This window comes from Delphinus delphis, chromosome 6, assembly GCF_949987515.2.
Source record: "Delphinus delphis chromosome 6, mDelDel1.2, whole genome shotgun sequence".
Taxonomy (NCBI): Eukaryota; Metazoa; Chordata; class Mammalia; order Artiodactyla; family Delphinidae; genus Delphinus; species Delphinus delphis.
The window spans coordinates 62,517,583-62,535,770 of NC_082688.1; the positions used below are offsets into that span (position 1 = coordinate 62,517,583).

General features: G+C 36.6%; 1 protein-coding gene across 6 annotated transcripts in view; it reads right to left on the reverse strand.

The window, feature by feature from the left end:
- Nucleotides 1-18,188, reverse strand: part of MPDZ (multiple PDZ domain crumbs cell polarity complex component) — a 180,170-nt gene that overhangs the window by 89,387 nt on the left and 72,595 nt on the right. For all 6 annotated transcript variants that reach the window (XR_009519879.1, XM_060014753.1, XM_060014752.1 and 3 more), the window contains exons 11-17: nucleotides 12,608-12,791; nucleotides 11,700-11,771; nucleotides 8,506-8,615; nucleotides 6,085-6,231; nucleotides 4,937-5,101; nucleotides 3,342-3,527; nucleotides 1,999-2,208 (exon numbers count right to left, since the gene is read on the reverse strand). Coding sequence is in view for 5 of the 6 variants with exons in the window: in XM_060014753.1 (XP_059870736.1) it covers nucleotides 1,999-2,208; nucleotides 3,342-3,527; nucleotides 4,937-5,101; nucleotides 6,085-6,231; nucleotides 8,506-8,615; nucleotides 11,700-11,771; nucleotides 12,608-12,791 (1,074 nt within the window). In the remaining variant the exon portion in view is untranslated. The remainder of the gene's footprint in view (nucleotides 1-1,998; nucleotides 2,209-3,341; nucleotides 3,528-4,936; nucleotides 5,102-6,084; nucleotides 6,232-8,505; nucleotides 8,616-11,699; nucleotides 11,772-12,607; nucleotides 12,792-18,188) is intronic.

The following is an 18,188-nucleotide window of genomic DNA, read 5'->3' on the forward strand; positions in this document are numbered from 1 at the left end:
AATGTTTTCAAATAATAAAGTCATAATAAACATACAACTTTAACATAAATGATGAGCACAGAATATGATAAATATTCATATTTAACAGTTTTATATTTTAAGATACAATGAGGATGTTTATTCCAATACCAACATCATCTGTTAGATGAGAATCCCTTTCTACCAATTTCTTCATCCTTCTTATAAAAGATATTCAAAACCACTAATTTCTTATATTATAATAATCTTCTGGTCATTTTTACCTGCCAAATATTTGGTTAAACAATGACTTCTTAATATAGAAAGAAGGCAACTTTTAGGTGTTAAGACATAAAAGAAGATGAAGAAAAACAAAACATTAAAAAGAAGGACCAATTTCTCTCTGTCATCCCTTACTAGAATATTATTTTAAAGAATGTAATTTCCTTGACAAGGAATGTTAGTGAACCTTACAGTGAAGTCTCTTAATTTAGCACGGCTTTAAAAGACAACCACCACCACCAACTCTGTATGTACACAACATGCTTAAATTGCACTCCTGAGATATCAAATTATAACCATGATCACAGTGACCGAAAACCTAGCATTCTTATTACAATCTCAGATAAAACAGGCTAAAATATTTAGATTGTCTTGCCTATATCACCAATACATGCAGAAATATTTTAGAGAAAAAATGTTTATCTTCTTTTCCCACACATAAGAGTTTAATGGTCAGTAAAACTCACTTTATGTAAAAGAGATATTCATCATATACTGCAATGCGTATTAAATTTGAAATATTAAATACTCTTATGAAAGAAACTTACCTTGGATCTACCCAGGAAAAAAAAGATTGCTTCTGAGTAAGTGGCATGGTTTCCCGATAAGGGCAGTAAAAAACATATATTTAGTCACGTTTGCCATTTTCTTTGTGTAACAGAAAGACCGGAACCAAATGTATGGTCAATCTTAATGAACATGTAGAGTCCCATAATGGCCTATCTTCATTCTTACACTCCCCGTTGTACTGATCTCTTGTTCTGATTTCTATAATCCTGGTTTGATTGAGGTTTGCTTACATGCTCTTCCTTCTTCCCTTCCTCTTTCCCTCCCTTTCTTTGTGTTTTCATAAATATATTTTCATAGGTTACAGAAATTTATTGTAGAATAAAGAGCAGAGAATGAAAAATTTAATAAACATTTAAAATATATTAACAAGCTTACAATTTGAACAAACTCTCTGACAAAGTCAACAAACCTTCATTTGATGTTTATGCAAATGCATCTATGCATGTGTTTTCTTAAGAAAAGGTGTATTTGCCTTTTCACCTAAAATATTTTATACACTGAAAAAAACCAAATACTGAGATTGTCTCTAATATTTCATTGCAATTCAGTGATAAGTGCTATGCTGCAATCACTATACCTAATAAGCATACTGACATTACGTAGCATGAATTTATTAGTTGTTTTTATATTGCAGTAATTAATAACATGAAGGTAATTCCCTCCCAGGAGGAGAGCTATAAGCTGATGAACCCACATTGGAAATTTCAATTTCTTGCTCTGTAGTAATTAGACAACAAATGTATTGAAGTCACTAGAATATAGGAACTTATCCCACTCTGACAGAGATTCTACTTTCTTCCACGATAATTAAAGATTCCACTGTCAGTTGTTAATGCTATTAATTTCTCTAATATGCCACCATACTGGTATAGATTATTTTAAAGCCTATTTCTTCGAAAATACTTGATTCTATATTGATCATGACCTTATTTTGGAATAAAAAAGGTGAAAAGTAAACCACAGAATGCTAAGTTTTAAATTTATTTCTGAACTTCCTGGCTGTTTTCTGCCCTTTACTCTTTTAAAAAATATTACTCAAAATTAAATCTTTACACTCATGGAGCCAATAACCATGTTGATGAAAAGTACCAAAAGTCGTGATTCAATCATGAGAACACCTGAAGATAAAAGCCTGAATGCCAATACTGTTTGCAAATAAAAAGAAATCAGCAAAATCTGAATTCTTACGGGTAAAGGCTTGGCAACTCCTATTCTCACAGTTCCTGATGGTGCACCCTTCAGTGCCTGGACAGCTTCTTCGAGACTGCTGTTTTCCAAGTTAACGTCATTGACAAACATGAGTCGATCTCCAGGGAGAAGTCGTCCATCCTTTTCAGCGACACCACCAGGCACCAGAGAACGAATTACAATCACAGTGCTTGCTGGGTCAACTGGATCCTGGCAGAACGAAAAAGGAAAGAGAAGGCAGCTCCTTTCTACACTTAAAAATGTTGTTACAGGTTGTACACTCTGAATTGTAACAGATGGGTAACTGTTCCAAGTGTCTTTTAAGAATTTGATACAACACTCCCAGTGAATTATCTGGGTGAAGGATATATCCATTTGAAAGAGTTTAGGAAAAGTCTACGCTAAACAGTGGCACCCTCACTTTTCCATGGTTCCCAAGTAGACCTCTTAAATTATACAGGTAACTGTAAAATTATAACTTTAACTTTTGATAAACTGTTCAATTTTATAACTATCATCTGAGATCCATGAATTATTAACAGCAGCATTTATTGATAAGATGATAGTATTGTGGGCCATTGGTAGATGTGAGTATAGTGAGGGAAGGGCCTGTTTTTGAAATGAAGAAATACAGAAGGAGGCCATATCATATTTGGTGATGCAGTGTCTTCAGATACACAGAAATATTAGAACAAGACTCCAGAACCAGGCCCTAGAAAGAACACAACTCCCTGGAGTCATCTGAGATGGCTTTCCAGCTCAGTATTAATTAATGAGGAACAGCAGCTGCACTTCATCAGACTGGCGTTCGCACGCCCTCAGTTACTCAACACAGAACACAACATGAGGATGCAGGCTACACCTAACCAATTTAAGATTATTCCTAAGTTTGGTCAAATAATAAGAATATTAGAATTTACAATATATCCAATTATAAGCCTATCATTCACTTCTAACAAAAGAAGTAAGTATTTAATAGTTTCTGTCTTACCACTCAAATATGAACCATCAGTTAAGAGCAAGGAAATAAAAATAATTTAGGCATATTCCCCAAAGGAACAGAAAGACTATATTTCTATAACATTCCTAAAAAGTATTCTGCATATTCTTCAAACTTCCAAGAGCTGAAATATAAAAGAGCTCATAGAATTCAATGTCAAAAGAAATGCTTTATGATAATCAATTAATCATATAAGTTATTATTCTGAAAGACTTACTAGAAACAAGAATACATCTTTGATAAATCTAAGCAGTATTATCTGCTTTTTCTCTGCTATTAACAATATATGTTTAGTATCTGTCATCTTTTTTTAAAAAAATTGTTAAAAGTAGCATATATTTACCTGATAATCTAAAATGCTAAAACCAAGTCCTCTGCTCCCTTTCTCCAGCTCTATGTTCTGAACGTTGGCTTCCCACATGGCCAAAGGTCCTTGAACCTCCTCTGCATTCTGACCCACATCGGTCATCACCAGCACAGGATCCTCTGTCTCCGAGGACCCGATAAACTCACCTAGATCTATATGAGGCTGGATAAACAGACCAGACAGCTCTTATTTCAGACGCACTAGATCCACAGATGCACATACAAACACTACAAGGAAAACAAAGATTCCCAGCATCTGTCCAGAATAAAACATTCACATATGAGTAGCAACAGCTTCTCATGAAACCATTATGAATTAAAGTAGCAAGTCAGAAATATCTAACTTGTAATAGGCATTTAAAATGTATGGTTCAAAGAGCTCCTATAAAAATACATAGTGATTACATCTCGGCAGCATGATGGTGGGTGATTTTGACTTTTTTCATCAGTGTCTGTTATCACGTCTATCGTTAGAAAAAAAAAATGTGAAGCTATTTTGATATTAAAGAAAAATAATTCTTATGATAAATAAGAACAATTCAAGAGGAAGTGGCTATGTAAAAGTTCTGTACTCTAGGCAAATAAGGGTTCTAAAATCCTGTGAGCTGTACACGTGATTATTTCATTAATAAATTAACATGCACAATGGCAGGACGAGATCTGAAGTCAGATTGGCCTTGGCTTGAAGACTGTCTCTATGATTTTTCATCTGTGTTGCTTTGAGCGGTATTCTTAACCTGGGCTTCACACTTACCCATCTCATAGAATTTCTGAGGATTAGGTGAGGTAACATTTAAAAAGCACTTGGCACAGGGGTTCAAAACATTAGCTTCTTTTAGTAAAAATATACTAAAGTGAATCTGGTTCCACATTAGATAGGAAAAATGTGCTTTTGATGATGAAATGTTAGTTTAAATACTATCGTTGCTTTTTATCAATTATTGCACAGTAGGACCATGGATGCAAATCCTCCACCTGCTTTATTATAATAATAAATACCATTACACCACATAAAATGTATTTGGATATGTATGGTGCTAAACTGACTTCTACACAATTTGGAATTTTGTTTCTTATTCTCCCCTATTCTTACCACGCCTGTGACAAGCGCTGGGCTGGGGAGGTTACATAAAAGTATCTTCTACTACATATGTACCACATACTCACTACTTTCATATTTCAATTTTCTGTTAAGGGGAACGAGTGTCTAATTCATAGGAATAGTGTGAATAAATTATACAAGCACACATGCACAGTAATACCTAATATCATTATATATCATATTTAACCTACAGAGCAACCCTCTAGGATAGGCATCAAGACTCATATTTTACACAGGAGAAAAGTGAGATTCAGGAAGATGAAGTGACTTGCCCAAGGTTGCAGAGCTAGTAAGTGCCAAGCTTGATTCAAACCCACGTCTGTCTGACTCCAAGGTCTATCCCATAAGCCACAGGATTTGTGAGGAAATCAAATATCAAATAAGAGAAAAAAGGCTTAAAATTTTTTAAATAACATTCAACCTTTCCATTATACATTCAGATTAGTCTCCTATATCTGCAAACCTGGTACCTTTTCTGTTAGTTCAATGTCACATAAGTCCAGGCTCTCCAACTCTGACGGGGTGGTGGGTGGCACCGTTCGACGACAGCACACCATTGTCACCTCTATAGGCAGTTCTTTTAAAATAGTCACCACATCCTGGTGATTCTCCCCAAGTAGAGTTATGCCGTTCACCTGTGCAAAAAGAAAAGTGGGCCAAGAAAGAACATTTCCTAACATGACTACTTTCAAAACCATTTTTTTTATTACATAAATATAAACTGTACTCGGGGGATAACCATGGCTCTACTGTGTTGAGAACGATAGCTGGATCTGTAGTGGTGTTTCCTAAAACAATCTACACGCAACACTACAGTCTTGTTGGAATTGGACTTCTAAAGCACTCACAGGAAAATCACTAGCTTTCACCCATGTTTCATATGCCAGTGTAATAGTTTGGAAAGGGAGAGTTAATAAAATCATTCCCAAAGGATAGAGGGAAAAGGAGAAGTTTTCTTTAAATGATGTGTTATATCATTATTATATAACATAATGATATGTTATATCATTATATGTTATATCATTATATCAAAATGATATGTTATATCATTTCCTTTAAATGATATATCATAATAATCATTATTATCTTCATTATGAAAAAAATGAAGATAGAAAATGGCATGTATTATATGCTAGTATGTTATTAAAAGGGGGAGAAGCGAATATATTCAAATTTTCTTACTTACTCATGAAAAATATCTGGAAGATTGCATAGAACCAATGATAAGCAGTTACACCTAATGAAGGGTGATGAGAACTGAGTGGACTGGGACAGAAAAGAGACTTCACTGGAGTATATCTTTGTATTTGTGATTTTGAAACATGTGAATATATTACCTATTCTAAAAAGTGAATGTTTCAAAATTTTTAAAGAAAAGTTTTTATAGTTCTCCGGCCCTAAAACAAACAAACAAACAAAAACCACGCAAGGAATTAGGTAAGATCAATGTACATACAGATTGAAATTTCTGCTTTGGCTGGAGTTTTACTTGCCTATCTTTCTCAAGTACACTTTGGAAGAGAAATTTTAAATAAGAACTTACTTATTCACCACATTAAGCCTCCCACAGCCTTTTCAAAATATTATTTACAAAGGGGAAAATGAAATAGCTGCTTACTTCCAATAGCTCATCTCCACTGAAAAGCTTCCCACTGTGTCCGACAGGACCTTCTGGTAGAACAGATCGGATAAAATGATGGCCCACTGTTGCTTCCAGACTTATCCCCAACCCACTGTTCTCACTGAACTTGCTCACATGGGCCACCTGAAACAAGAAAAATCATCACAATTTTTAATATTCTTTCATTTATTTTCTTCTCCTGTATGTATTTTATGTTCACTCCCTAAAAGGTCAAGTTTCTTACAAAAGCTTCAAAACCCTTATCGTAAAGTGGCAAACGTTTAGAGCTTTGCCTTGGAAAGAGTGTTGATATCTATCAGTTTCTTGAACCAACACAAACCAAAACGAAGTAGCCAGATGCAAGCACCCAAGACACTTTGCAGTGCCTACAGGTGCTGATAACAGATAGAGGGTAGTCAGAGTGACCACAGATAAAATCAAAAGCCTGAGCTCAAACAACAGGGTAGAAAAGGCGCATCCTTAGCAGTTCCCGTATGCCAGGACTGTGCTAACCCCATTACACAGATTATCTCACTTACTTCTCATAAATAGGTACAATGTCTATCCTTGCTTCCCAAATTGGAAAACAAGGTTCTGAGAGGTTACCTTCAACAGAGTCACACAGCTACAAAAGTGCTTTGAACCTCAGCAGTCTGAACCTAGAGCCCAGGCTCTGGACCATACACTGTATCAAGGGGACAACACTTGTCTTTAAAAGTGAATCAAAGCTTAAAACAGGAGAATAAACTTTCTATTTCCTACTGTTACACTAAATAATGAAAAACGTTAGGAATTCACCATTTTCACAAGGAGTCCATTCATTATAATATTAAAATCAGAAAGTATACTAAAGATGATCTGCTTTATCCCCTTTATTTTATAGTTAAGGAAACTGAGGGATAAAAGGACTGAGAAAAATGTTGAATTATAAGAGATCTTTTTCAAATCTTAATGATAACAAGCACAGGGTTAATACTAGATGTTGCACTATCTGACTTTGCAATCTAATGCTGGATGAAATCCTTCTACTTCTTAAAATCCAATTTAGGTATCACTTCCTCCGAGCAGCTCTCCAGGTCCCCATTTAAATGTCCATCAATCCTTCTCTCTACTACTCCTCCTGTAACTTCATTTTTGCTGTATAACTACACAGAAAATAATTTGAAGTCCAGATCTATGTCAATATTTACCTGGAGTTTAATGAAGACCTATAAATAGCTTAGTTCTTTCTTACTTATAGTAAAATCCCACGCTTGACATATTAATGGAAGTGCCACCAAGAGAGCATGTGCACAAAGAGCAGTTAAAAGTCCACGGTCTTGGGTCTGATCTCTGTGAGAAAATGGCTGGTGAAAGGGCGCTCTTCACTATTCAGTCAGCGCCTGAAGGAGTGCAGCCTCAGTTATTCGTGCCAGTCACGCTAACCCCACCCCACAGAAGGAATCTCCCAACTTTCCTTTCCTGCTAAATTAACTACAGTTAAGCTGGACTTTGTTGTATTTTTTCCTTGACTCAATTTAAAATGGTAACAGCAGCTATACTTACTCAAATCTCATTTGACTGTTAACCATCTTGAGTGTTTAAAAAAAAAACAACTTTGTAATGAGTATTAAAAACTAAGAATACTACTTGGCACAAAGTACTCAATAAATGTTAGTTATTACTTATATTATATGTCATTATCTGTTGTGCTTTATCGCTTCTAATCTACAGTTACTTGAATATTATAAGCAATATGAAAAATTTTACCTAACCTAGTATTTTATTGTTCCTTTGGAAATTCCTGAAAGTTGCTGCTATATACCTAAAGATTCATAATTTGTGTCTACTTTGTTAAAGCTCTTTTTAAAATAGCAGATCACAACTGCTACCCTAGGTATGCAAACCTTTAATAAACAAAATGCTCACTATGGCATAAGTGAAACAAAGAAAAGCATGCAGAATAAAAACCCTCAAGGAGAGTAAAAGCGTAAGAGTGATAAGGAAGAAATAGCAAATTACAGTTCTGCACATGGGGCATGATGATTTTTGTTTTATTTTCAAGTAAATTCTGTCATTCTATTCTGATTCTTTCCACGAATCCTAGGAATAAGAATCAGAAAAACATTTCCTAATATCTAAATAATATATACAACTGTAAGAAATACTGATGAATTATACGTTCTAAAACTCCCATCTCATTTTTACTTCAGCTCCTTGGTTACTCTCCAACTTGAAATTTTTAAATATCTGAATCAGCACATTTAGGTCTTTGAAAAAAGCCCTTGGCGTTTGTTACTTCTCTAAGACTTGAAAAAACCCCTGGGCGTTTGCTACTTCTCTAAGACTCTTCATGACGGTCATCTTTATTATTGTCAGGAACTTCCTGCTCAAATACAGTTCACAAGTTAGGAAGTTAGGGAGGAGAAGCTAACCCACCACTATTTCATAATTAATGCCCATAATCCTCTGCCACTTGGTCAGCAGGGCAGCTTCCTGTTGTTGAGCATCTTCTGTATCTTCTCTCTCAGCTGACAGTAATGGATACCCTGAAAGAGGTGACACAATTAGTGACATACCACAAAAATCTCCATATCTGAACATTCGGTACCAGGGACACTGTGATCACAACCTGTCATACCAAGTCTGACTGTTCACTCAATACATGAGTTACTCTTATTTCTCTACACATCTTAATAATTCAGTTCAGAAGCCTATCATCTGCATGTTCCAAAACTATTCTCTTTTAAGAGATACCTTTTAGGTCTTAACTATAGTTCCATTAAAGTATTCATATATTGTCTAACTTTTATTTAAAAGAACAAGGACTCCAAGTAGCTCCAGGATTCACTTGGTGGCCCTCTTGTGACTCTATATTAAAAAGTCACACTGCCTTCTATGTTAGTGTATCTCTTTCATTTTCATTTGGTTCTACAGAGTAGAGAAGGGACCATGCTATGACTTAGCAAAAACAAACAAATTAACAAATAATATATGTACCTCCATGTACAATAAGAAAATATAAATAAGAAACAAATGGAAAATGTACATTAAGTTAAAACCCTATAATTGGAATCATACTAATTGGCAAAAAAAGGAACATGAAAAAATAGAAAAGAAAATCACTAAACAAGTTATGTAAACAATACTGAATTAAAACACTTAGCTAAAATAAACTGGTTGAGAAGAATTTTCAAGTCATATTCAAAGATTTCCATGACATCACAGTTTTTACTCATAACGGTTGTCTTCTAAAAAAAAAAATCTCTACACGCCACTACTCCTTATATTAGATTTTCAATATCACTTTTTAGCATTCAAATTTCAAATTTAAAAGTATTCTAAAATTCAAATTTCTCATTAGCTGCTTCCTTGTTAGTGGAATGAATGAGCTTCCACTCCAGGACTATTTTTCAGGTTTGTTATGTGTCAGATTAATAAAACGATTCTGTTTTCTCTTTGAGAAACTGGAAACAGTAAGCGATATATTTCTGGAGACTAGCCCCCCAAAATGAGTGTTTTCTCATTCCAGAGAAGTATGAATGTGCAGCGGTGAACACAGACTACAGGAAACCTTTCAAGCTGATGAAGGTTAGAAAGAGGAGGGTCAGCTAGTCCTACCTCCTCCCATAACCCCATTCTCTGATTCTGTTGTGTTTACACAGGTGGGCAGTGATTCAAGCAGGGTGGGATTTGGAATGGAGAAAGTGGGGAATCTGTAAGCTGCTGATAACAACAGTCTGAAATTTGTATTCATACAACCAACCTACAGTCACAAAACCCTTCATTCTCCCCCTTTCACAAATGCCCCAAGATCAGATTTCAGGCATATTTAAAAAACCATAAAGTTGTCATTTGTAGTGAGGTGGATGGACCTAGAGTCTGTCACAGAGTGAAGTCAGAAAGAGAAAAAAAAATACCGTATGCTAACACATATATATGGAATTTTTAAAAAAATGGTCGTGGAGAACCTAGGGGCAGGACGGGAATCAAGATACAGACATAGATAATGGACTTGAGGACACAGGGAGGGGGAAGGGTAAGCTGGGACGAAGTGAGAGAGTGGCATGGACATATATACACTACCAAATGTAAAACAGATAGCTAGTGGGAAGCAGCTGCATAGCACAGGGAGATCAGCTCAGTGCTCTGTGACCACCTAGAGGGGTGGGATAGGGAGTGTGGGAAGGAGATGCAAGAGGGAGGGGATATGGGGATATATGTATAGCTGATTCACTTTGTTTTATATAAAGCAGAAACTAACACACCATTGTGAAGCAATTATACTCCAATAAAGATGTAAAAAATAAATTTTAAAAAAAATTGAAAAATTAAAATTAAAAAAAAAAAAAGTCCAGTCTCCTGACGTTACTGTGAAGTCAAATGATTTGTCCAGGCTCACATTATGAGTCAAATTTCTGTGGAAGAGGCAACATCTTATCCCCTGTCAGAGGACCAGCACTAGAACAGATGCATTAGAATCATTCAGACATTTTTCCTTTACTTTATTTTAAAAAGAATGTAGGACTCCTGATTCTAAGTCTAGACCCTCTCCCACCTAGCCTCCCATACACATATGCACATTCACCAAAGCAAAACAGATGGCTGAGCCTTCAAGACCATCCCCCACACCCATCCCTTCTTACTCTCTCAAGTTTTATGCTTTGAAACATTTTTATCCTGTCCCACTCCTCTGGATATTCATATTATCCTAAATAATTTCTACACCTATGAGTGTAAAACTAGCAAAATGTGACTAAATCCCTGAGAGTCCTACACCTGTCACTCCTGGGATATCACTGCAAACACAAATATCCCCTTAAAATAAAAAAGTTAAATCACAATTTTCAGTAGAAAAAAAATAATGAAAGAGGAACTATTTTAAAGAACTACAAAGCTTCAATCTAATTATTTAGTGAAGGGCAGAATTCTCATAAGGAAGATCAGTCTTGGACTTTGTTCACTGGATTTAACTTATCAAACACCTAAAGCAATATGACAGGTCAGGGAAGCACAGAGCATCCAGCCTAAAACAAAGGCAGCAACATTCGGGCATAATTATATACTAAAACTATGCCGCCCTAAAATTTTTGAAACAGTTTGATGAATTCTAGGTATATAGTGAGAGAAACCTCAGAGAGGCTTAATAATTTCTCATGTAATTCCTTTCAAAATTTAAAACTTTCAAAAAATTTAGAAGAAAAAGTCCCCAAAATAAGGATAATTTCATTCCTAAGAGCTTATGCTTTAAAGATTCTCTTGTGTTTATTTAAAAAATCCTTTTAACTTCATTACTGCTTGCTCAAGAAGAGACAACTTGGATCTATCCTAAGAAATAAGGGGAATGAAATAAAGCCATGTATGTAACTGAATGATTCCTAAAGGTTCTGATTTAAAAAAATGTAGAAGAAAAAAAAAGACGGACTCAGCAAGAAAATCTGCCAGCTATAAACTATTTTAATCTACTGGAGCAATTAATCAATCTGTAAATAAGGATTTTCAAGAATCTTTTTTGAAAGTTTTTTTTTTTTTTTTGTAATTTACAATATATCCAGAGAGGTTGAATCACATCTATAAAAATCATTTCTCTAAAAATCAATAAAGAACATAAAAACTTGGCTCCAAGTGTTTACCTTCTTCTTCAATTGGTAATATGCTGGTGTTTCTCCTCAAAGATAAAGAATCTTCATCTTCTTCATAATTTTCTTAAAGATAAGAAAGTTTAGTAGTTATGTCTGTAATATAATCAAGCACTTGAATTTTTCAAACCCCGCTTTATTTGAACACCTAAATGAGAGTTTGCTTTTTGTAGGTAAACTTTTCATCAACCACATGTACTTAAAGTTCTTCTGTTAATGGTACAAAGAAGTAATGAAGTTCTCCTGTGACTTGCTTCCCTCTCTCCTGGTCTGCAATTAGTAGTGTACGGCATAAATACCAGAAAGGTCAACAGTCTGAGAAATAAAACACACTTTCAAACCAACAGCCTGACTTCTAGCAATAAATACTTGCATCAGGGAGCTACATGAGGATTTCAGTAATTTTCAGACATATCCATGTACAAACAGCTTATGAATGGCATTTCTAAATGTGGAAATAGGAGTCTCATGGTCTACTGACTGAGCTAGCCAAGCCTACACACTGAATTAAAGTTGATTCCTTCAAGGAAAGGGTGGGCATTTAGAAACATTATGGGGGTCACACACATAATCTAGGCAGAACATATTTCCCCCTAAAGAGAAAATGTAGCAATGACATCCAAAAGTAAGGCAAGGACAGAAAGCAAATGACTGCACGTGTTTCCAAATGAGAAGTGGTGACTGAATAAACAGTATAGAAATCTGCTTTATTCGGAAGCCCATTCTATAGTTAATGGATGCATCTCTGGTTCCAGTTAATCTCAACTTTAATAAATTCCCTTTTTACTTGGTTCATAATGAATACTTAAGACAAAAAGTGACTCTTTAAATAATTTCAGAATTAGAAAAAATACAAAATGATGTTAAGAGTCTAACTGAAAACCAGATTCACATGGCCTTACCTTTGCTTACACTTGCATTAACAGGAGACAAAACTGCATCTTTTGTGATGTCCTCCCGTGACGCAAGCTCAGCGTCCTGCTTTGCTCCTCTCCTCATTAATGTCAGGTGAACAGTCTGTCCTGTGTGTCGCAACACCTCTACTGCTTGTTGATTGGTAAAACCTTGAAGGTTTGTGCCATCTACCTATGATAAGAACAAGACATGTTAAAAATAAAAGGATAGCTGTATTACCAACCCACGAAAACACACGGTTACTGCTTGTCAGTGAGAACAAAATTGGGAATGAGTATTCCCCTAGGTGGGGGGATGGGCTAAAACCTGTCTGGGGACCAGTACTGGCTCAGACGCACTGGAATCACGCAGGAGTGTTTCATCTGTTTTAATACAAACTAAGGGGTCTCACTTCCAGAAATTATGAGCCAGCGAGTCTAGAGAGGGGGCCAGGATTCTCCACCTTTTAAAATATTCTTTTATATTTCTTAGGGGAACCTAACGCACAGTCAAGTTTGGAAATCAGTCCTAGGCAGGATACAGAGGTACAGAAGACAGTGAGGAAGTGGCTACTGAGAGTGCTGACGAATTCCGAAATCATACTTACACCGGCTTTAAAAAAAGAAAGATGACAAAACTACCTTCCTTTTTATTTCTTTGCCTCTTCAAAAAATATTTTCCCTTTTTATAGTTCACAAATGACAAAACACTTGATGGTGCCCCTGTGACCTTTCCAAACTACAGATATGATTCCATCACCCCCCACCCCGGCCTTTCGTAGAACACTCCTTGAGACAATGCTCCAAATTTTTAACATGGCTTAGGATGGCTGTGTCAACCCCACCTCCCATCACCAACCTCATCCTGCGGGATGCTGCCTATTTCTCTGCACTCCAGCCCCAGAGGACCATTTCCGTTTCTCTGACCTGCAGTGCTCCCTTCAGCCGTGAGGTCTTTGCAAGCTCTATTCCCTCAGTTTAGACTCTCTGGACAGCCTGCTCCAGCCCATGCTCTTTCTTATCTATTTACTAAAACACCCATAAGTACTTTAGATCTCAGTTCAATAGTTATATCCACAGTTAAGCTATCTTGAGGCCCCTGACTTTAGTCAAAGTCCCCTTTACCATTTCTCCTTCACAGCACTTATCAGAAATTTAATTTTACGTTTTCTGTCGTTATTTGGTTTATTTCTGCATCCTCCAAGAGGACAGGCTCTGTGTGGCATCAAAACACAGTGCTGGGAATTCCCTCACGGTCCAGTGGTTAGGACTCTGCGTTCTCACTGCCAATGGCCTGGGGTTCGATCCCTGGCCAGGGAACTAAGAGCCCACAGGCCATGCGGCCACCAAAACAAACAAATAAACAAACAAAAAAACAGTGCTGTTCACACAGTAGATATTCACAAATGAGAAATGAGAAACTGGCTCATATGTCAAAGGTTTATTTGGAAAGCAAATTATATTTTTGAATAAATAAATGCAGATTATAACACCTTATTTTTTTAATACATAAAATTTGAAAACAATTTGGAAAACTGGAACAATAAATTTAATGTTGAAATTCAAAGTCACTGATATTCCTTTTGAATTGTGAAATGACTATAAAATGGCTATTAAGTGTCATGCTTTTCTGAGCACAGTGCTGACCACATTAGGCACTCAAATATTTACTAAATGAATGAGAACTACAATAAAGACCTAGATCAGTGATCTCCAAGATGAAGTACCCTTACTGCAGAGGTTTCTGGAAGAATATAACACACTCTTAATTAAACATATTTTAAATCTCATTTGTTTTACACACACACATATATAATACATACATTAACTATGTATATAAAACAATATATATAATACATATAAAACAACATATATCATATATGAATATATAGAGAGGATAAAAGAGGAAGGAGAAAGGGGTAGTTTATAGATCGATAGATACAGATTTTTTTACCAATGGGGATATTCAGTCAGAAACCTAGAGACCTCTGATCTAAATGATCAATTGGACTTTGGAAGTTACTTAAGTTTTGTACGACACTTTTGAGCTAAATGGCAACTTGCACATAGGTGTCTAACACTCTCCTCTTTCCTCCCAACACCACCTTGTTGATTCCCTCTTGGAAAGACTAGTAAAAATATAATAACAGAGAAAACACCATAACAAAACTGGAAACCATGGAAGAAGACAAGTCCCTATACCAGTAACTTAGAGGAACTTCTATGAGGAATGGTCTGAACATGACGAGATTGAAGGCAGGCCAGCTGGATCTCTAAATTTGAGGGAATAGTTTCTCTCGTCTGTAAGATGAAACTTCAGTAAAATCCAACAACTGCCCTTCATTAAAAGGAGGAAGTCAGGGCTTCCCTGGTGGCGCAGTGGTTGGGAGTCCGCCTGCCGATGCAGGGGACACGGGTTTGTGCCCCGGTCCGGGAAGATCCCATGTGACGCAGAACGGCTGGGCCCGTGAGCCATGGCCGCTGAGCCTGTGCTCCGCAACGGGAGAGGCCACAACAGTGAGAGGTCCGCGTACCACAGGAAAAAAAAAAAAAAAAAAAAAAAGGAGGAAGTCACATGGTACATGTGGGCCCTAACCAGTGATTCTAAAAACTACACCAAGTGCTAGAGGTCACACCAAGCTGGGAGCATGGGGCAGCACAGAATTACATATGTGCAGTGAAGTCACACTATGCACACACATGCATACGCACACAACCCCAACTAACTCCTGGTTACACAAAGAAAACAATCTCTTACTATAGAGAGGTAACGTTCCCCATTGTGGTTTCCTGGTTTCCTCTCTATTCTATTAATCTACAAGTGAAACTGACTAAATTTAAACTTTCCCCTTCCTTCTTGCTTTGTCAATTCCTGAATTATTTGTACAGAAATCCATCTCACCCTTTTGTACAAGCATAGTTCTCACTGAGATCTCTGAGAATAACTAAAGGTCACAAGAATTGAATACCACAGTCCAAAAGAAGGCAGGTGCCCTGAAGCATCAGTACAAACATCTTCCAATGAGACTGCCACTGCAGTGAACAGGAAAAAAGGTATTTTCTGAAACTTCCCTTCAAAGGAATTCATAATTCATTATATTGATGGAAGTAGGGATTATACATACAAAGAAGGAACAAGTATCTACCAAAAAAGAAAAAGAAAACTGTTACAGTGAAGGCAGTCAACAGGATTATAAATACTGCAAAAACAAAGTCAAGGAATGGAAGACAGGAATATGCAATTTTCCCATATTTCAGAGGATAAGAATAAATAGATAAAAATGGTCAGAGAAATAAGACTGAAGACATAATGTGGCTGATCTAGAATATCAATGTAATTGTGAAAAGAAATACAAGGAGAAGAGAATAATTGAGGAAAATTGAAGAAGAGAATAATGAGAGGAAAAAATAGATTGAGAAAAAAATAATTGAGGAAAATAATTGAGGAAGTAAAAAAAAAATAATTGAGAAAAAAAATAATCAAAGAAATGATTAGTAGATAAAGAAATTTGCCTCTATAAATCAGAGGTATATGAAAACTAGGGGAAAAAAACTAACACCGGACATATCATGGTTAAATTCTTAGATTTCAAAAATCAAAAGAAAAAAATCTATCAGCATCTAGGCAACAGAGTGAGCAGGTAATCCTTTGTGAAAGAAATTACAAACCCAAAATTTTATATTCAGTGTTAACATATGTGAAAATGGAAATTATGTTTGAGATGCTATGATTATTTATATCCTATACCGTGTTGTGAGATGGCCACCATGCAGAAATTTAAACTAACTGGTCAAGAATTATAATTTGTACACATTTAGGGCATAAATGGGCTGAGTTGTTAGAGATTAGGAAAAATTTAAAGGAGGTTTGTTTTGTTTTTTTCTAGAGAGAGGAGTGTTGTAAGTCCCCACTCCACCTAGATGTTTAGCCTTTGACCACAAGTCAGAAGAGCTGCATCACGTGTTGTAGGGAAGAAGGTAGTAGACTGTGTCTAGCTCTGTAAGGAGGTTAAGGGAGAGGCTGTTTAACTGCTCGGAAAGTGAAGCAAGAGAAAACTATTATGTTGAGAACTGCTCAAAAGCCTAACTCTGTCTGGGCACAGACCAGAAGGGGACCACACACACACACACAGACACACACACAGACACACACACAAACACACACACACACACACGAGACAGCCAGGCTGGAGCCATCTTGAAACCTACCCAAGAGTACTCCTAGGGAATAATGGCACCCCAAAGAGAGAATCTATGGAGCAGAATGCTGAGAAACCAGGGCCAAAGGGAAGAAGAGTCAGTCAGATGAAAAAATCTACCATCTGTCATGGAAAGTTCAAATATCTCCACAAGGATCTCTCAGGAATCCAAGAAGGAACCCTAAATGACAGTCGGTTTTGAATATCCTCCAGGTTCACTCAGTACAAAGCCATCTTACAACAGTGTCAGTCAAGGATGAAGTGTCTTACTGTCTTTTCCTCTCTTCCTTCTCTCACCTTTTACACTGGTAAGAGTCAGAAAGCAAATGAGAAGGTGAGGGAGGAAAAGAAAAGCTAGGTAGGGAAGACATACTGGAGAGTGCATTCTCTATCCCTATGTAAGCCATCAGTTCATAGCAGGCTTCTGGGAGGCCAGGAGGCACTCTGAAATTAATTCTTTAGGAAGGGAAATTTTTAATACTAATTGGGGTTGTATTTGGTGATTTTTGATTGGCCAAAGGCCTTTTACTCTCTAGAGAACAATGTAAGTCTATGGCACTTGCCTAAGATTTCTTCCAGGGAAAAGGGAAGACCCTTCCCTAGTAAAAAACTAAAAGAGAGTGATGACAAAATTTCCAAGGTTGTTTAAGATTATCCCCCCTAAGTCTTCCTTATGGCAAAGTCTATGTTATCCCCAGCCAAATCATTCAAGTGTGCAAAGGCAACAGAAGAGGTTATCAGACAGAAAAGATTCAGAAAGTCTACCAACACATTCTTTCATTTAAAATTTACTAAAAAACACTCTAGCTGACTAAGAGATTAATCAGATTTAAAATTCAACATAAGAAAACAGTGGCAGGGCTTCCCTGGTGGCGCAGTGGGTTGAGAGTCCGCCTGCCAATGCAGGGGACACGGGTTTGTGCCCGTTCTGGGAAGATCCCACGGATCTCCACGGCATGTGGGATCCTCCCGGACCGGGGCACGAACCCGTGTCCCCTGCATCGGCAGGCCGACTCTCAACCACTGCGCCACCAGGGAAGCCCTTTATGGCTCAATTTTTAAATGCAGTTTCACTAAGAAAAATCGAATGTATATGATTTTTTTCTACTAAGTAGCAATAAAGTAGCAATAAAGTAGATTTTTCCTACTTAGTAGCAATAAAGTTCATTATGTAAAGGAAAAAAAACACATTTTTCCCTTTTTTTCAAAACCTGATGACCTGAATTTTAAAATATATTCCTTACACAAATGTCAGAGATGGTAGGTACTAGCACAGAAGAAATTGCTATAATGGAATAACCACGGACTTTTAAACCTAGACGTTGGTTCAAATTTCTCAGTATCTTCATCTGTAATATGAGAATAATGGTACCCACTTTCCCCAAAATTAC